At 42.8% G+C, this 18,429-nt stretch overlaps 4 protein-coding genes across 4 annotated transcripts in view; 3 read left to right on the plus strand and 1 right to left on the minus strand.

Annotated features, from left to right (window-relative positions):
- LOC142182861 (M1-specific T cell receptor beta chain-like) overlaps positions 1–18,429 on the plus strand; it is a 142,974-nt gene that overhangs the window by 60,921 nt on the left and 63,624 nt on the right. The window lies entirely within an intron of this gene.
- LOC142182867 (trypsin-like) lies at positions 1,122–3,376 on the plus strand. Its single transcript, XM_075257640.1, has 5 exons — positions 1,122–1,390; positions 1,479–1,632; positions 1,940–2,193; positions 2,343–2,479; positions 3,169–3,376. The coding sequence occupies exons 1-5, from the start codon at positions 1,351–1,353 to the stop codon at positions 3,316–3,318; spliced, it is 735 nt and encodes a 244-aa protein (XP_075113741.1). The 5' UTR covers positions 1,122–1,350; the 3' UTR covers positions 3,319–3,376.
- LOC142182869 (trypsin-like) lies at positions 9,595–11,761 on the plus strand. Its single transcript, XM_075257642.1, has 5 exons — positions 9,595–9,642; positions 9,731–9,884; positions 10,567–10,820; positions 10,966–11,102; positions 11,525–11,761. Exons 1-5 carry the CDS (start codon positions 9,603–9,605, stop codon positions 11,672–11,674), a joined length of 735 nt encoding a protein of 244 aa, XP_075113743.1. The 5' UTR covers positions 9,595–9,602; the 3' UTR covers positions 11,675–11,761.
- Positions 15,150–16,951, minus strand: LOC142182865 (trypsin-like). Its single transcript, XM_075257639.1, has 5 exons — positions 16,911–16,951; positions 16,669–16,822; positions 16,068–16,321; positions 15,786–15,922; positions 15,150–15,345 (listed from the first exon to the last, which is right to left on the minus strand). The coding sequence occupies exons 1-5, from the start codon at positions 16,948–16,950 to the stop codon at positions 15,196–15,198; spliced, it is 735 nt and encodes a 244-aa protein (XP_075113740.1). The 5' UTR covers position 16,951; the 3' UTR covers positions 15,150–15,195.

The raw sequence follows: 18,429 nt of genomic DNA on the forward strand, positions 1-18,429 counted from the left end.
TTGTTCTTTTTTCAACCCAAAACTAATTTTTGGACCAAACCCTCTATGGCATCATCAGAGGTTTTCCCATCTCTTAAACCAACTTCTCAAACTTAATTGCCACTATTTGATATTTACAGCAGCCTCAATGGGTTTTGGTTCTTTTATGTCATATGTTTCTGCTTTGAAAATATTGAATTCTGTTTTGTTTATGATTCCAATTATGATTAGATTAGATTTATTAATACAATGTGTTCCGGAATTCAGCGATGAGTAACTAATGTAATTTTTATGTTTGGCTAATTCTATATAAGAAAAACTTTGTTTCTATATCAACCTTCTAAAAATCCAAATTTTGTTTTCACTATTTTTCCACTCAGTCATCCATTGAATTCACTTGCCCTATTGGAACGTCACTACTTTTGCACCATACTAATTCCCTAAGTGTTCGGATATCGCAGCCGGTCATTGTACAATAGTCAGAGGGATTAATCTATTAGAGAATGGAGAATAACATAAGATTGGGTTATTTTTTTCAAACGTACAAAAAATAAGAAAATCAGAGAGTAAGAACAAGATATCGGAAAACTCACCTGGCGAGAACTAACCATGGAGACGGAACAGATGACTTATGGCTGATAAGACTGAAATAGAGACCAAGGACGTTCTGGACGTTTGTTGTTTTGACATAAGAGTATTTACATCACGTGGATAGGAATTTATGGAGATTAATTTGTCACATTTGTCATGTAAATCTATGGCGAATTCAGTTCTGTAGACTTTTCTGGTTTTTAACCCCTTCTCAGTCTGTGCTGTACTATTATGTTGCGCTGAGTACGGTGCAGTGATACCACGGGCATAGGAGCTGCCCGGACCAGACGTAAGGTTCTCCGATTATGGTGGATTAATCCTCTGGATTCTGTGATAGTGATCATGGCATCCAGGGGGTATGTGGGCAACATCGCCACATCAAAACCCCTGCTGTCAAAATCATAATGGTCTTCTGATAGGTGGGGAAGGAAAATATAATAAATGTGATAAAACTTCTGTGTCCTTAAAGAGTTAAAATGTATCAAAAGTAAAAAATACAAATGTTACAAAACCCCAATAATTTGTAATTACTATGATGAACGCACCTGCCAAAATCTACCCAGGGAAACCTAGAGAATGACTTAGTGGCTGATAAGACAGAAATAGGCACCAAGGACAGAGCCGAGTGACCGTATCATTCCTAGCTGGTTATCTCCTATATACATTAACAGACATGGTCTCTTATTGGCCAAGCTGTGCCGTGTACAGGAGCCGAGATATCAGGAGAACATATAAATACCATCAGTACCTCCATCCAACCTCCACCAGAGACCCATCACCATGAAGTTTCTTCTGATCTGTGTGCTCCTCGGAGCAGCCGGTGAGTCTTCTTACTAACATGGCTGATAGGAGAATATGAAGACTTGAGAATCTTAATCTGACTGTTACTAAATGTTCTTGACTTGCAGCTGCTTTTGAGGATGACGATAAAATCGTCGGAGGGTACACCTGTACCAAGAACTCTGTGCCCTACCAGGCTTCCCTGAACTCCGGCTACCACTTCTGTGGAGGAGCTCTGATCAACACCTTGTGGGTCGTCTCTGCCGCTCACTGCTACAAGGCGTAAGTACAAGAGTCCTGGAGGAAATCCAGTGGACACAAAACCATTGCCACCATCTTGTCTTCTCTACCTTCTGTATTAGAGACAATATCACATAGAAGTTTGAGGGGAAGGTGATGCTGGTAAAGCTGGGTAGAGGAGATTAGATAGTAATAGCTTTGCATAGAGTTACCCACTAGTATAATAGAAGGTGATGCTTCACCCATGAGCTTCTTATTATTGCACAGAAGACAATAACACAATATAAGCAATGGAATATACAGTATAATGGAGCCTCTATCTAACTCTCCCCGATGTGCCCTCATCCAGGAGCCTTCAGGTCAGACTGGGAGAACACAACATCGCCACCAGTGAAGGTACCGAACAGTTCATCAACTCCGCCAAAGTCATCAGACACGGAAGCTACAACTCCAGAACCCTGGACAATGACATCATGTTGATCAAGTTGGCCTCTCCCGCCACCCTCAACTCCTACGTCAAGACCGTACCTCTGGCCTCTGGTTGTGCCGGCGCTGGCACCAGCTGTCTGATCTCCGGATGGGGCAACACCCTGAGCAGTGGAAGTAAGTGATAGCACAACTTCTACCTTCTATTATCTCCAGACCACTAACTCCAATGTCTGATCTAATTCTACTGGAGCCTAGTTGTCACATGAGTATGTGTCCCTGCCATGTGAATTCTGCACTAATGTTTCATGTCCATTGACTTGCAGCAAGCATGCCCAACCTCCTGCAGTGCCTGAACGCCCCCATCTTGACCTCCACCCAGTGTAGCAATGCCTACCCCGGAGAGATCACCGGCAACATGATCTGCATCGGATACCTGGAAGGTGGCAAGGATTCCTGCCAGGTAAATACTACTGAGAATCTTCCAAGCCATTTGTATGTTTGGTGATCACATTAGATCCTTTGGTTTTTCACAACTCCTGGACAAATTACCGCTGTAGATAACCTGGAGAGGAGAAAGAGGGAAGAGGCTGCAGAGTGTGAGGAGGAGAGTTGGGGGCAGGGAGGACAGATCTCCAAATACTCTGTATAGTCTTATCCCGTCCATATAGCCTGTTATACTTGAGATACCCTAGCTAAAAAATGGAGGATTTAGAAACACTTCTGAGATATTTTCTGAAATACCACTTTGTTGTTGGGTAAGATCAAACCCCAAAGGTATTAACCTGTCAAATAGCCAATGGATGGGTTTTACTGACCCATCTACACCAATTTTATGGCAGAGAAGGATAGAAATGTGACAAGTTTTTGGGGCACAGCCTCTTGCTGAACCAGAGAGACACCACTCCAGTATGTTCTCCTGTCCTCATTAATGTTTATTGCATTGAGTTATCCATCAAAGACACCATTATAAAGACAAGGTTAACTTTGCTCTTGTGTTTAGGCCGTGCTGCTCACTGAGCATTGTCTAGGTTGGATACAATTGGCTAGAGATGGGATATAGAACTATAGAGAGGACGGACTGTATGTGTTACTAGTTTCTATTACATGGACAATCTTAGGCACATATATGACTTTATGTTCTCCTTTCAGGGTGACTCTGGTGGCCCCGTGGTCTGCAATGGACAGCTCCAGGGTATTGTCTCCTGGGGATACGGCTGTGCTCTCAGGAACTATCCTGGTGTCTACACCAAGGCCTGCAACTACAACTCCTGGATCTCCAACACCGTCGCCACCAACTAAAGCTCTTCAAGATTTATATCTTCAGATTGTTGTATCTGTCTTTCTTCAATACCATCAATGGACAGAATAAATTTTTGTCTTTAAGAAAAATGTGTTTAAAGGTTTATTGTGGTGTTATTATTATTATTAATATGTAATATCTGGTGTACGGCTACCATGCCAAACATCCACCTCCACTCAGCCAGACGTGTCCCATGGCCAAGTCCATCCAGTTCCACCACATTGTCGTTCCCATGTCAATAATAAACCCCGTGCCATCGATTCTACTCTCATAGTGGGGAACTTTTTGATAACTTTGGAAAGTCACTTCTTCATCACTTTCAACCAGGAACACAGACAGAATTTTTTTTCCAAAGTAACAAGCCTGTAGTGCTTACAAGGCGCGGTGCAGGGCTGCCCTCCACTGGCACCTTGTTCGCCAAGGGAACTGACCAAACTCCCAAAACTAAAGGTTCGATTATCCATAACTGCAACATAATATTGAAGGGTGGGTCGATACAATGACTCTGGAATCAGGGAAATAAGATGTTGGTGGGTGCTGAGCAGAGATGACGTGTTGTACGTTCCCTCCTCACTGCCCACCATCGCTTATGGTGCCTTCTGTATTAGGGATAGAAAGTCTGCAGAGCAGTTTTTTATTGGCGGTCCGCTACATGGGGTCGTCATAAAAGAACTTTAGTGGAAGATTTTAACAGTATTGGATTATTATTTTTAAGGGTTTTTTTATGTTTTTCCCTGTAACTGGGCTCTTACAATTCCCGACACCTGGCCGGTCCCATGACATCATCAAGGCAGGTCCCTTAACTGTAAACACGGGGCTTATTGAGCAATGGGGAAGGCCACGATGGTAAAAACATCCCTGTTTTCTCTCTAGGGTGTCTGACGTATCACTCTGCAGCATGTACAGGTCTCTGCAGAGATTACCGCCGACCCCTGATATCTTTATAGTCCATCGTCAGCCAGCAACTGGTTAAAGGAGATCTCTGCTGACAATAAGTAGATTACTAAGTTTTGTTACGGCCAGGCCCTTAGTGCTCCCAAAAACTGGTCAGAGATCCCATGATACAGATTTGAGTGGCAACATCATGATCTGAAATCCTGAAATGAGGTGCAAAATTTACTGTCATGTCCTCAAAGTCCATTAGTCTACTGATCTCCGATCTGTACATGTAACATAATATACCCCAAAATCATGAAATCCAGACCCGGAGTAGAGGAGGCGCCGGGGTCTGTCCTGACACTGAGAGCCTGGTGTACGGTACAGCGTTGGTTTAGTTGTCCTGTGTGACTGGTAGTCAGCCCCATGTATAGTTAGCATTTTCTGCTTAGTGCTCAGACGAGCAGGATTTTGTTTGACGTTATTTTGCCTGAAGTTCAGGCTGGATTTTATTTTGCTCATTTTTGTGCCTGATGTAAAGGTTTATTTATTTAGCTGTTTTTCTTAATAAATCACTTTGCTGCAAGATTTGTGCCCCGGACACACACTGCTGCTACCGAGCTATCTTCCACACATTACAAAAAATTAAAGACCCCAAATAAAAAAAATCTCAGACCAAACCCTGTAAAGATATATACACCCACAAGATACAAACCCAAGACCAGACCCCATAAACCACTACAGACCCTAAACTCTTACAGAGAAAATCTCACAGCCTCCTACGTTGTAGATTTTTTTGTTCCACTAACTGGCTCGAGGACCTACAGAATCTACTCAAGGACCTACAGAGACTACTCGAGGACCTACAGAGACTACTCAAGGACCTACAGGGACTACTCGAGGACCTACAGAGACTACTAGAGGACCTGCAGAGTCTACTCAAGGACCTACAGAGACTACTCGAGGACCTACAGAGATTACTCTAGGACCTACAGAGACTACTAGAGGACCTACAGAGACTACTCGAGGACCTACAGAGACTACTCGAGGACCTACAGAGACTACTCGAGGACCTACAGGGACTACTCGAGGACCTGCAGAGACTACTAGAGGACCTACAGAGACTACTAGACGACCTGCAGAGTCTACTCAAGGACCTACAGAGACTACTCAAGGACCTACAGAGACTACTCGAGGACCTACAGAGATTACTAGAGGACCTACAGAGACTACTAGAGGACCTACAGAGACTACTCAAGGACCTACAGAGACTACTAGAGGACCTACAGAAACTACTAGAGGACCTACAGAGACTACTCGAGGACCTACAGAGACTACTCGAGGACCTACAGAGACTACTCAAGGACCTACAGAGACTACTAGAGGACCTACAGAGACTACTCGAGGACCTACAGAGACTACTCGAGGACCTACAGAGACTACTCGAGGACCTACAGGGACTACTCGAGGACCTGCAGAGACTACTAGATGACCTACAGAGACTACTAGAGGACCTGCAGAGTCTACTCAAGGACCTACAGAGACTACTCGAGGACCTACAGAGATTACTAGAGGACCTACAGAGACTACTAGAGGACCTACAGAGACTACTCAAGGACCTACAGAGACTACTAGAGGACCTACAGAAACTACTAGAGGACCTACAGAGACTACTAGAGGACCTACAGAGTCTACTCAAGGACCTACAGAGACTACTCGAGGACCTACAGAGATTACTAGAGGACCTACAGAGACTACTAGAGAACCTGCAGAGTCTACTCAAGGACCTACAGAGACTACTCGAGGACCTACAGAGATTACTCTAGGACCTACAGAGACTACTAGAGGACCTACAGAGACTACTCAAGGACCTACAGAGACTACTAGAGGACCTACAGAAACTACTAGAGGACCTACAGAGACTACTAGAGGACCTACAGAGACTACTCGAGGACCTACAGAGACTACTCAAGGACCTACGGAGACTACTAGAGGACCTACAGAGACTACTCGAGGACCTACAGAGACTACTCGAGGACCTACAGAGACTACTAGAGGACCTACAGAAACTACTAGAGGACCTACAGAAACTACTAGAGGACCTACAGAGACTACTTGAGGACCTACAGAGACTACTAGAGGTCCTACAGAGACTACTCGAGGACCTACAGAATCTACTCAAGGACCTACAGAGACTACTCAAGGACCTACAGAGACTACTAGAGGACCTACAGAGACTACTCGAGGACCTACAGAGACTACTCGAGGACCTACAGAGACTACGAGGACCTGCAGAGTTTACTCAAGGACCTACAGAGACTACTCTAGGACCTACAGAGACTACTTGAGGACCTACAGAGACTACTAGAGGGCCTACAGAGACTACTCGAGGACCTACAGAGACTACTAGAGGACCTACAGAAACTACTAGAGGACCTACAGAGACTACTCTAGGACCTACAGAGACTACTTGAGGACCTACAGAGACTACTAGAGGACCTACAGAGACTACTAGAGGACCTATTACAATAACTACTTCCAATACTACTTTATCTATTACCACTGCTATTACTATTGCTTGTATAATTGCTACTATGACCACAACTACTACTAGTATTACTACCACTACTTCAATAAATACTACCGCAATGTCTATTACTAGTTCACTATTATTACTTCTACCATTTCTACTATTATTTCTTCAATAAATACTAATATGACAAATGCAGAACTAGTTCTTTACTACTACAACTACTATTATCTCTACTAGTACTGACATTATTACTCCTACCCCTAGAAATACAATAGATTCTATATTTCTACTACTAGTACTGCAAGAACAACTAATACTGCGGCTACTAATACAATTAAGGTACATCGCGTAAGGTGTGACAGTAACATTTAGTAATGTTGTAGAGACATAGACCCCACCACCACCACATTCGCCATCGTAACCGAACGTTGTGGATTTGATGACTAAATCTCCTTGACCTGTTTGCCCTTCGTAATCCAGAGCTAATATGGATTTAGAATGTGGATTTATTTTCATTATGACACTCAAGGAGAATTTTTCTTACGTAATTTTTCTTCAGGAAGCCATAATATTATTTTTCCATTAACCCCTTCCTGCCGATGGCATTTTTTGATTTTCGTTTTTCGTTTTTGACTCCCCTCCTTCTAAACCCCATAACTTTTTTTATTTCTCCGCTCCCAGAGCCATATGAGGTCTTAATTTTTGCGGGACAAATTTTTCTTCCTGATGCCACCATTATTTATTCTATATAATGTACTGGGAAGCAGGAAAAAAATTCAGAATGGGGTAAATTTGAAGAAAAAATGCATTTCTGCGACTTTCTTACGGGCTTTGGTTTTACGGCGTTCACTGTGCAACCAAAATGACCCGTCCCCTGTATTGTGTTTCGGTACGATTCCAGGGATACCAAATTTATATGGTTTTATTTACATTTTGACCCCTTAAAAAAAATCCAAAACTGTTAAAAATTTTTTCTAAAAGTCGCCATATTCCGACAGCCGTAACTTTTTTATACGTGCGTGTACGGGGATGTATAGGGTGTCTTTTTTTGTGGGGGCCGGGTGTACTTTGTAGTTCTACCATTTTCGGGAAATGTTATTGCTTTGATCATTTTTTATTCAAATTTTTATCAGAATCAAAACAGTGAAAAAACAGCGGTTTGGCACTTTTGACCATTTTTCCCGCTACGGCGTTTACCAAACAGGAAAAATATTTTTATAGATTTTTAGAGCGGACAATTTCGGACGCAGGGATACCTAACATGTATGTGTTTCACAGTTTTTAACTACTTTTATAGGTGTTCTAGGGAAAGGGGGGTGATTTGAATTTTTAATACTTTTTATTTTTTTTTATATTTTTTTTAACTTTTTTTTTTTTTTGCATTTATTAGACCCCCTAGGGGTGTTGAACCCCAGGGGGTCTGATCACTAATGCAATGCATTACAATGCTAATGCATAGACCAGCCTGCAAAAGAGAGAATTTGCAGACAAGCCTGGGAGCCTTGTAAAGGCTCCCGGCTGTCATGCCAACGTGACGTCGGCCCTGGAGCATGCTCCAGGAGCCGGCGATCACCGGCAAAATGGCGCCTCTGGCGCCTTTGACCGTGGCGCCGGAGGGATTGATGCGTCCGATCGGTCCGGGGACCAATCGGAGGCATTAAAGCCAGTTGTCTACTGCTTAAAGCAGTAGACACCCGGTGGCTATGACGGCCGCCCGGCTCCCGGGCGGCCGCCATAGTTACAGACCCGACATGCACCGTACTGTTACGGCGCATATCGGGAAGGGGTTAATGTAGCTATTTGAGGGCTTGTTTTTTGTGGAATGAGTTGTATTTTTTGATATCATTGTCCTGTGGTGACTGTAACGTATTGCCTAAGTTTTATTAAATCTTTCTAAGTAGCTAAAAAAATATCCAATGGTGACCTAATAATATTAATTGTATAGTCTATACTGTTCACCTTATGGCACATGTAACACGATAACGAATTTCTACGCCTTTAATTGTTGTGTTCTTGTAGTAATAACCATGAAAAGATCATTGCGTCACCGTCATCTAAAGCCGGAAGGTGTTTTTCTATCTATTATACTTTATTCTCTCCATTCTGGGATATTTGTAACTTTTTGACCACATTTTATTTATTTATTGATTCTTTGGTTTCGTTTTTTTTTACATCGTTAACCCCTAATGGGATGATTTTTGAATTAAATTTTCAGGATGATTCATTCTTTTCAACCACATGTAACTTATATACATTGTATGTTTTTGGATAACAAACGTTGGGAGAGTAAGAACAGGATATCAGAAAATGGCTTTATACAAACTTCTAGAACACACCTGGCAAAAACTAACTCGGGAGACGGAACAGATGACTTATGGCCGATAAGACTGAAATAGACACCAAGGACTTTCTGAGCTCCTGTTGTTGTGACATAGAAGTATTTACATGGCAGGGATCGATGTGACAAATTCATTCCTAGAAGTTCCTATAATGTACATCAATGGAGAATCCAATTTTGTAGATTTGCCAGGATTTGAAATTGTACAGGAAATAAAAAAAAAAAAAAAAAAAAATACAAAAGTTTCAATCAATTATCAATTATTGTTATTAACGCACCTGCCAAAATCTACCCCAGGGAAACCTAGAGAAATTTTTTTTTCACTTTTTCTAATGACTTAGTGGCTGATAAGACAGAAATAGGCACCAAGGACAGAGCCGAGTGACCGTATCATTCCTAGCTGGTTATCTCCTATATACATTAACAGACATGGTCTCTTATTGGCCAAGCTGTGCCGTGTCCAGGAGCCGAGATATCAGGAGAACATATAAATACCATCAGTACCTCCATCCAACCTCCACCAGAGACCCATCACCATGAAGTTTCTTCTGATCTGTGTGCTCCTCGGAGCAGCCGGTGAGTCTTCTTACTAACATGGCTGATAGGAGAATATGAAGACTTGAGAATCTTAATCTGACTGTTACTAAATGTTCTTGACTTGCAGCTGCTTTTGAGGATGACGACAAAATCGTCGGAGGGTACACCTGTACCAAGAACTCTGTGCCCTACCAGGCTTCCCTGAACTCCGGCTACCACTTCTGTGGAGGAGCTCTGATCAACACCTTGTGGGTCGTCTCTGCCGCTCACTGCTACAAGGCGTAAGTACAAGAGTCCTGGAGGAAATCCAGTAGACACAAAACCATTGCCACCACTATGACCCATCCATAGTGGAATGTTCTACTGGTTCTCCCCAAGCAATCTCTACTTTCTGTATTAGAGCAGATTAGTATTATGGTGTTATTATTGATAATGTGGATCCTGCACATGGGATGGATTTCATCCATAGATATTACTCTTCTGATGGATCTATCCAATGATACATTATAGTGTATATGAAGGGTTGCATATTGTCACCTATGAGCTTCATTGCAATGTAGACAATAGCCCATAAAACTATATCATAGACAATGTATCTAAGATAAAAATCAAATACTTAATCTACTGCCATGTGTGTTCACCAGAGACTTCAGGTTAGACTGGGAGAGCACTTAGTTATCCATTGGATCCTTGTAGATATGGCATGGCATCAATAGATCAAACTGTTCTGTAGTGATCTACCAGTAATAACATGAATATGGAGGATTTCTCTTTCACTGCATGAACTGATGTCAACCATCATAGATTGTCAGGGCTGGGATACTCACTAGTATAATCGAAGGTGATGCTAATTGTCACCCATGAGCTGCTTATTATTACACAGAAGGCAATAACACACAATATAAAACATGGAATATATAATGGATCCTCTATCTAACTCCCCCCCGATGTGCCCTCATCCAGGAGCCTTCAGGTCAGACTGGGAGAACACAACATCGCCACCAGTGAAGGTACCGAACAGTTCATCAACTCCGCCAAAGTCATCAGACACGGAAGCTACAACTCCAGAACCCTGGACAATGACATCATGTTGATCAAGTTGGCCTCTCCCGCCACCCTCAACTCCTACGTCAAGGCCGTGCCTCTGGCCTCTGGTTGTGCCGGCGCTGGCACCAGCTGTCTGATCTCCGGATGGGGCAACACCCTGAGCAGTGGAAGTAAGTGATAGCACAACTTCTACCTTCTATTATCTCCAGATCACTAACTCCAATGTCTGATCTCCTCCATAACCCTACTGGAGCTTAGTTGTCACATGAATATATGACCCTACTGCACTAATGGTTTATGTCCATTGACTTGCAGCAAGCATGCCCAACCTCCTGCAGTGCCTGAACGCCCCCATCTTGACCACAGCCCAATGTAGCAATGCCTACCCCGGAGAGATCACCGGCAACATGATCTGCATCGGATACCTGGAAGGTGGCAAGGATTCCTGCCAGGTAAATACTACTGAGAATCTTTCTTGCCATTTGCATGTTTGGAGCTCATATTAGTTTCTTTGGTGTCCTATATAGTAGTGAAAGGTTTGGAGTTCTCCTAATTCCTGGAGATACTATAATGACGTCATCAGGCTTTGGCACTACACTCATGTCATGAATCTTTAGTGTCACTATGTGATGATGTTGTAGCCTCCTCTGTATCCACTTACAGAATTACAAATATCTTGGTAAAGATGATGAATTGTAACAAAGTGTATTAGAAAGTTGTAAATATTTATACAATAATGAAGGTTTTTGTACAGAGACTGGAAGACCCTTTAATCCCCCCAACTAACTGGAGCTGGGATATAGGACTATAGAGAGGACTGACTGTATGTGTTACTAGTTTCCATTACATGGACAATTTTGTTTCATCTTCTCAGGGTGACTCTGGTGGCCCCGTGGTCTGCAATGGACAGCTCCAGGGTATTGTCTCCTGGGGATACGGCTGTGCTCTCAGGAACTATCCTGGTGTCTACACCAAGGCCTGCAACTACAACTCCTGGATCTCCAACACCGTCGCCACCAACTAAAGCTCTTCAAGACTTATGGTTTCAGATTGTTCCATCTGTTTTTTTAAATACCATCAAATGTTTAACATGTTCTGAAGATTTCTAATGTATGGACAGAATAAACTTTTGTCTTTATGAAAAAATGTGTTTAAAGTTTTCTTGTGGTGCTCATACTATGATTAGTATCTGGTGTATGGCTACCGACTGTTACGGTTCTGTGTGTATATATAAAAATAATAATGAACACAACCAGAACCGCTAAGCTGCAGAGCACTGCAGTGAGGTCCACAAGCCCAGATGGGCAGCCGTATGTCTGAATATGAACCACCAGTTAAACTGCACTGGCAGTGATGTTGTGCGGCACAAATGTGAACAGGCTGCAACAGACACTCTCCAGTTAACTTCACTGGGAGAGCGTGCCTGTGTATAGCAGTTGAGGGAAGTCAAATGAAGCTTTGCCAGAAGCACCTGCTAATTACAGCAGAGGAACCAGGCCCTGGCATATGCTTCACTCTGCTGCACAAACAAGACTGCCAGGGGTTAACTTCACTCCTGGTCAGTCACACAACAAACTCCTAAACCTAAGAGGAGTTACACAGCAGTTAGACAAGGAAATAGGCTTACTGATTCCAAATGGCAGAGCCAAGGAATACTAACTGGATCCCTACTCAGCTCCTGCAATTGACTGGAACCTGGCCCTAACCTCCTGTCTCAACGTATTACTAGGCAAAGTGTGAGCACCGGGCCGGTGTCGGCTCACACTATTTAAAGGCTAGTTCCCGCCCAACAGGGGCGGTGGCATGACGTCACCGATCATGCTCAGTATGGCCAAAATGAGAATTAGCCTCTGAGCGGACCCAAAATGTCTGAGCATGCTCAGTGGGCCGAAAGCTGGACTCCAGACACCTTACTGCACAACGCCGAGGGCGAGGTTTGGGTTGGCCCGCAGGTGGCGCTATGCGCTGAACAGGAAGCCTGCGGGACCCAATCCTAACACCGAGCCCCTATATAGTGCTAAACATTCACAGCTATGGAATGACCCAATGATATTGTCCCCATTCTTGCAAAGTATATACATGAAATGGGATAGAAGAAGACACCAAGTTGAAGCCATGTTGGTCAACCTTGGCTGGACTATTAGGGAGATCGAACTTCAGGCCAAGCAAGTTGGCAGGGTGGAAGCTTGGGGCGATGAAATCCCATGCCAATTTTTTGGTCAAGGTTCCACTTCTGTAATAGAAATAGTAGTAGTAGCAGCGATAGTACAAGTTGTAGAAGTAGATTTTGACCTCCATGTTTGAAGTAATTGAGTGATTGTTTTTAGCATTTTTGGTGGAAAGGAACCAGTGTCCATCACCGTAATGAGCACGGATGTCACATGGGTGCAAGAAAACTGAATATTTCTAGTAAATCCATTGTATCTACCATACAGTCCTTAGATTAGACAGCTCATGTGACAGTTATGGAGATACTTAATAGAAACATAGAAGATTGATGACAGAAGGCGACCATATGGTCCATCTAATCTACCCATACATTATTACCATTGTATCAGGCTAGACGTAGTTATTCCCCGTATACTTATATTCACTTACTGTAGATTTACCTGCAAGTTTATTAAGACACAACTTCTCTTTCAGTAATATTTCCTTCTGATCTTCTCTCACTTCATTTGAGATCGTCCCCCATGTTCTTCTTTTCTTCCTTTTTGAATATTATTTATATTTTTAACATATTTAATGGTTTCCATCGTGTCTCTTTCCATATTTCCTCAAGGCTATACAGGCTATCAAGGCTATACAGATAAAGTCCTTTAAGCCTCTCCTGACATGGTTTACGCTTCTGGCCCTCCACCATTTTTGTAGACTATCTTTGTATCCATAAATTTTTTATTTAATGTATGTTCTTATGTAGCTGGGGTCTCCAGAACTGGACTTAGTATTACCAGACGTGGTCTGTACAGTGGGATCACATTCTCCCTAATCCTACTGGTTATACCTCTAGCTATACAGATGAGCACCCTACTGGCTATATCTCTCTAGCTATACAGCCCAGCATCCTACTGGTTATATCTCTAGCTATACAGCCTAGCATCCTACTGGTTATACCTCCAGGTATACAGCCCAGAATCCTACTGTTATATCTCTAGCTATACAGCCCAGCATCCTACTGGCTATATATCGCTAGCTATACAGCCCAGCATCCTACTGGTTATATCTCTAGTTATACAGCCCAGCATCCTACTGGTTATATCTCTAGCTATACAGCCTAGCATCCTACTGGTTATCTCTCTAGCTATACAGCACAGCATCATACTAGTTATATCTCCAGTTATACCGCTCAGCATCCTACTGGTTATACATCTATTTATACAGCCGAACAGCCTATATTTATACGATATTTAATATAGTCCCAAATGTAAAGCACCATGGAATTAATGGTGCTATATAAATAAGCAACATTAATGATAATAGTTTTAGCCCCATTCTAAGCATTTTGATATACCCAATGTGATAAACTGTATTTGTTAAGTCTACCTGGTGAGATTGGGGAGTAGAATAAGATTTAATTTATGAAAAATTGGATAGTACTTGGTCTGATCACACAATGGTCCTGATCTAGATCCTTAGAACTTCCTGTAAACCCTAAAAGATTTTTTCCACTAACTTATTCATTTTGATAAATAATATTCAGTATTAGACTGAAGCAGGCATTGGACACCAAGCACCCCCACGATCAGCTGTTCAAAACAGCAGTGGCCATTGGATGAGCTTTGTTTCTGCTTCATCATGGCCTGTTTACAGTTCAGTCCTAGTCAAGTAAATGAGCCTAATCTGCAGTACCACATACGGCCACTATACAATCTATGACACTGTGCATGGTCAGCAGAGACTGCAGTGCTTGTCCTTTTAAGCAACTGATAGTTGGGGTGCTGGAAGTTGAATCCCCTCAATATCATAGACATCTGTTACAGTGAGTTCATAGCACGAGATGAGGTTTGGGAAGTAACAGTGTTTCAAGATGATGGTCATTCGAAGTCACTGCAGCGCTGCTCCCATGTAATTATGCTGGTGTTGGACGACCACCAATTTGATACTGATGACCTATTCAGAAGATTGGTCGGCAATATCTAACTCCTGGAAATCCCTTTAAATACATCATGTTTGTCTAACCCGAGTGAGCTATAACTAGTGGCACTCCATTCAGTCGGATTTTGGGACTGTGTTTTATTGTTCTCTTTGCAATCTAACATTGTAGCAGTCAATATAAAAGAAGATTTGACCTATTCTGAACCTTTTGATCTCAGTGATCCCTGCCACGTCTGAGCACATAGTACCTAAGCTGAGCTGTATTGTATGTGTGATATATTGTAAAATACAGTACATGTCTTGTGAGATCGGAGAGATATTAATGGCTGATGGAATATGGAATAATATAAAAAGAAAAAGTATTCAGTCATTTCATCTAACAGAGAATTTATTTTTCATTGCTCCAATGTTAGAATCAGAATATGAGAAATAAATACAACACAAAGTAGATGTTTAGTTGGTGGCGACGGTGTTGGAGATCCAGGAGTTGTAGTTGCAGGCCTTGGTGTAGACACCAGGATAGTTCCTGAGAGCACAGCCGTATCCCCAGGAGACAATACCCTGGAGCTGTCCATTGCAGACCACGGGGCCACCAGAGTCACCCTGAAAGGAGAAAGTAAAGTTATATATGTGTCTAGGATTGTCCATGTAATAGAAACTAGTAACACATACAGTCAGTCCTCTCTATAGTCCTATATCCCAGCTCCAGTTAGTTGGGGGGATTAAAGGGTTTTCCAGTCTCTGTACAAAAACTTTCATCATTGTATTAATATTTACAACTTTCTAATACACTTTGTTACAATTCATCATCGTTACCAAGATATTTGATATTCTGTAAGTGGATACAGAGGAGGCTACAACATCATCACATAGTGACACCAAAGATTCATGACATGTATGTAGTGCCAAAGCCTGATGACGTCATTGTAGTATCTCCAGGAGTTGTGAGAACTCCAAACCTTTCACTACTATATAGGACACCAAAGAAACTAATATGGGCTCCAAACATGCAAATGGCTTGGAAGATTCTCAGTAGTATTTACCTGGCAGGAATCCTTGCCACCTTCCAGGTATCCGATGCAGATCATGTTGCCGGTGATCTCTCCGGGGTAGGCACTGCTACATTGGGCTGTGGTCAAGATGGGGGCGTTCAGGCACTGCAGGAGGTTGGGCATGCTTGCTGCAAGTCAATGGACATAAACCATTAGTGCAGTAGGGTCATATATTCATGTGACAACTAAGCTCCAGTAGGGTTATGGAGGAGATCAGACATTGGAGTTAGTGATCTGGAGATAATAGAAGGTAGAAGTTGTGCTATCACTTACTTCCACTGCTCAGGGTGTTGCCCCATCCGGAGATCAGACAGCTGGTGCCAGCGCCGGCACAACCAGAGGCCAGAGGCACGGCCTTGACGTAGGAGTTGAGGGTGGCGGGAGAGGCCAACTTGATCAACATGATGTCATTGTCCAGGGTTCTGGAGTTGTAGCTTCCGTGTCTGATGACTTTGGCGGAGTTGATGAACTGTTCGGTACCTTCACTGGTGGCGATGTTGTGTTCTCCCAGTCTGACCTGAAGGCTCCTGGATGAGGGCACATCGGGGAGAGTTAGAATACTTCTATTGTCTTAATTCCAATTTTTCACTATATGGACTATTATTTCATTGCAATAAAATGAAGCTCATTGGTGACATTAAATATAAGTATTCTGAGCCATCTGAAATAGATATAAAGGGAGTCTCCAATGAAAGCCATAATTTTCCCTGATCCTCAAGATTTCTGCTTCCATTGAATTACCAAAAAATGTCCCAACTTTAGGTTTGCAAAGAAACAATTCCAATTACCCCAGCTGAAGAACATTATTTTATAGACTGTAAGATGGGCTTGTTATTTGTGTCCACTGGATTTCCTCCAGGACTCTTGTACTTACGCCTTGTAGCAGTGAGCGGCAGAGACGACCCACAAGGTGTTGATCAGAGCTCCTCCACAGAAGTGGTAGCCGGAGTTCAGGGAAGCCTGGTAGGGCACAGAGTTCTTGGTACAGGTGTACCCTCCGACGATTTTATCGTCATCCTCAAAAGCAGCTGCAAGTCAAGAACATTTAGTAACAGTCAGATTAAGATTCTCAAGTCTTCATATTCTCCTATCAGCCATGTTAGTAAGAAGACTCACCGGCTGCTCCGAGGAGCACACAGATCAGAAGAAACTTCATGGTGATGGGTCTCTGGTGGAGGTTGGATGGAGGTAATGATGGTATTTATATGTTCTCCTGATATCTCGGCTCCTGGACACGGCACAGCTTGGCCAATAAGAGACCATGTCTGTTAATGTATATAGGAGATAACCAGCTCGGAATGATACGGTCCCTCGGCTCTGTCCTTGGTGCCTATTTTAGCTTTTTAGACATTCTACCCGTCACTAGATTTTGGCAGGTGGGGTAATACTATAGTGGCATTGACATATCCATTCTCTGGGGTTTTGGTTCCTACATTTTCCACTGTACTTTAGTCACAATACAAAGTCTATGTCTGCCTATAAATATTCTTATTCTTTCCATATAGAACCAGGATCTGATATTATGGCTCCAAGTATTACCAGCGGACAATTATTATATATCACCCACAATACTGACAATTACTCCATAAACACTAATCTAATCCCCTGCCTGTTACTATTGCACCATTTCCATACTATGACACATTATGATTGTATTAATGTGTATTACTGTATCTGCTCTGATATATGACATTATCTCCCAAATAATAATGCCACACATACAGCGCCCTGGAAACAATAGTAGCAGAGTGTCCCCAAAATATATATTCTACATAATCAATAATCAGATGATAATACAAGAATTTCAGAAATATATGCAAATGTGCTCATAGAATATCCCACACAATGGCAATATAGTAATATCTATAGATTCCTGCAGCTTGTAATCCTCTCTACTATCAGCTAACCTAACAGACAAAATCCTGAAGGAACCAGCCTGTACACAGTTATGGAGTCTGGTCTGGGGTCTGTATTAGTTTAGGGGTCTGGTCTGGGGTCTGTATTAGTTTAGGGGTCTGGTCTGGGGTCTGTATTAGTTTAGGGATCTGGGGTCTGTATTAGTTTAGGGGTCTGGTCTGGGGTCTGTATTAGTTTAGGGGTCTGGTCTGGGGTCTGTATTAGTTTAGAGGTCTGGTCTGGGGTCTGTATTAGTTTAGGGGTCTGGTCTGGGGTCTGTATTAGTTTAGAGGTCTGGTCTGGGGTCTGTATTAGTTTAGAGGTCTGGTCTGGGGTCTGTATTAGTTTAGGGGTCTGGTCTGGGGTCTGTATTAGTTTAGGGGCCTGGTCTGGGGTCTGTATTAGTTTAGGGGTCTGGTCTGGGGTCTGTATTAGTTTAGGGGTCAGGTCTGGGGTCTGTATTAGTTTAGGGGTCTGGTCTGGGGTCTGTATTAGTTTAGGGGTCTGCTCTGGGGTCTGTATTAGTTTAGGGGTCAGGTCTGGGGTCTGTATTAGTTTAGGGGTCTTGTCTGGGGTCTGTATTAGTTTAGAGGTCTGGTCTGGGGTCTGTATTAGTTTAGTGGTCAGGTCTGGGGTCTGTATTAGTTTAGGGGTCTGTATAAGTTTAGGGGTCTGGTCTGGGGTCTGTATTAGTTTAGGAGTCTGGTCTGGGGTCTGTATTAGTTTAGGGGTCCGGTCT

The sequence above is a fragment of the Leptodactylus fuscus genome, chromosome 10 (genome assembly GCF_031893055.1).
Source record: "Leptodactylus fuscus isolate aLepFus1 chromosome 10, aLepFus1.hap2, whole genome shotgun sequence".
Classification (NCBI taxonomy): Eukaryota; Metazoa; Chordata; class Amphibia; order Anura; family Leptodactylidae; genus Leptodactylus; species Leptodactylus fuscus.

Bases quoted from the DNA above. Each gene is read 5' to 3' on its own strand.
- LOC142182867 (XM_075257640.1), top strand. From the start codon at position 1,351: ATGAAGTTTCTTCTGATCTGTGTGCTCCTCGGAGCAGCCG. The intron at 1,391-1,478 runs GTGAGTCTTCTT...CTTGACTTGCAG, and splicing joins TGTGCTCCTCGGAGCAGCCG to CTGCTTTTGAGGATGACGAT. The intron at 1,633-1,939 runs GTAAGTACAAGA...GCCCTCATCCAG, and splicing joins GCCGCTCACTGCTACAAGGC to GAGCCTTCAGGTCAGACTGG.
- LOC142182869 (XM_075257642.1), top strand. From the start codon at position 9,603: ATGAAGTTTCTTCTGATCTGTGTGCTCCTCGGAGCAGCCG. The intron at 9,643-9,730 runs GTGAGTCTTCTT...CTTGACTTGCAG, and splicing joins TGTGCTCCTCGGAGCAGCCG to CTGCTTTTGAGGATGACGAC. The intron at 9,885-10,566 runs GTAAGTACAAGA...GCCCTCATCCAG, and splicing joins GCCGCTCACTGCTACAAGGC to GAGCCTTCAGGTCAGACTGG.
- LOC142182865 (XM_075257639.1), bottom strand. From the start codon at position 16,950: ATGAAGTTTCTTCTGATCTGTGTGCTCCTCGGAGCAGCCG. The intron at 16,322-16,668 runs GTAAGTACAAGA...GCCCTCATCCAG, and splicing joins GCCGCTCACTGCTACAAGGC to GAGCCTTCAGGTCAGACTGG. The intron at 15,346-15,785 runs GTAAATACTACT...TTCTCCTTTCAG, and splicing joins GTGGCAAGGATTCCTGCCAG to GGTGACTCTGGTGGCCCCGT.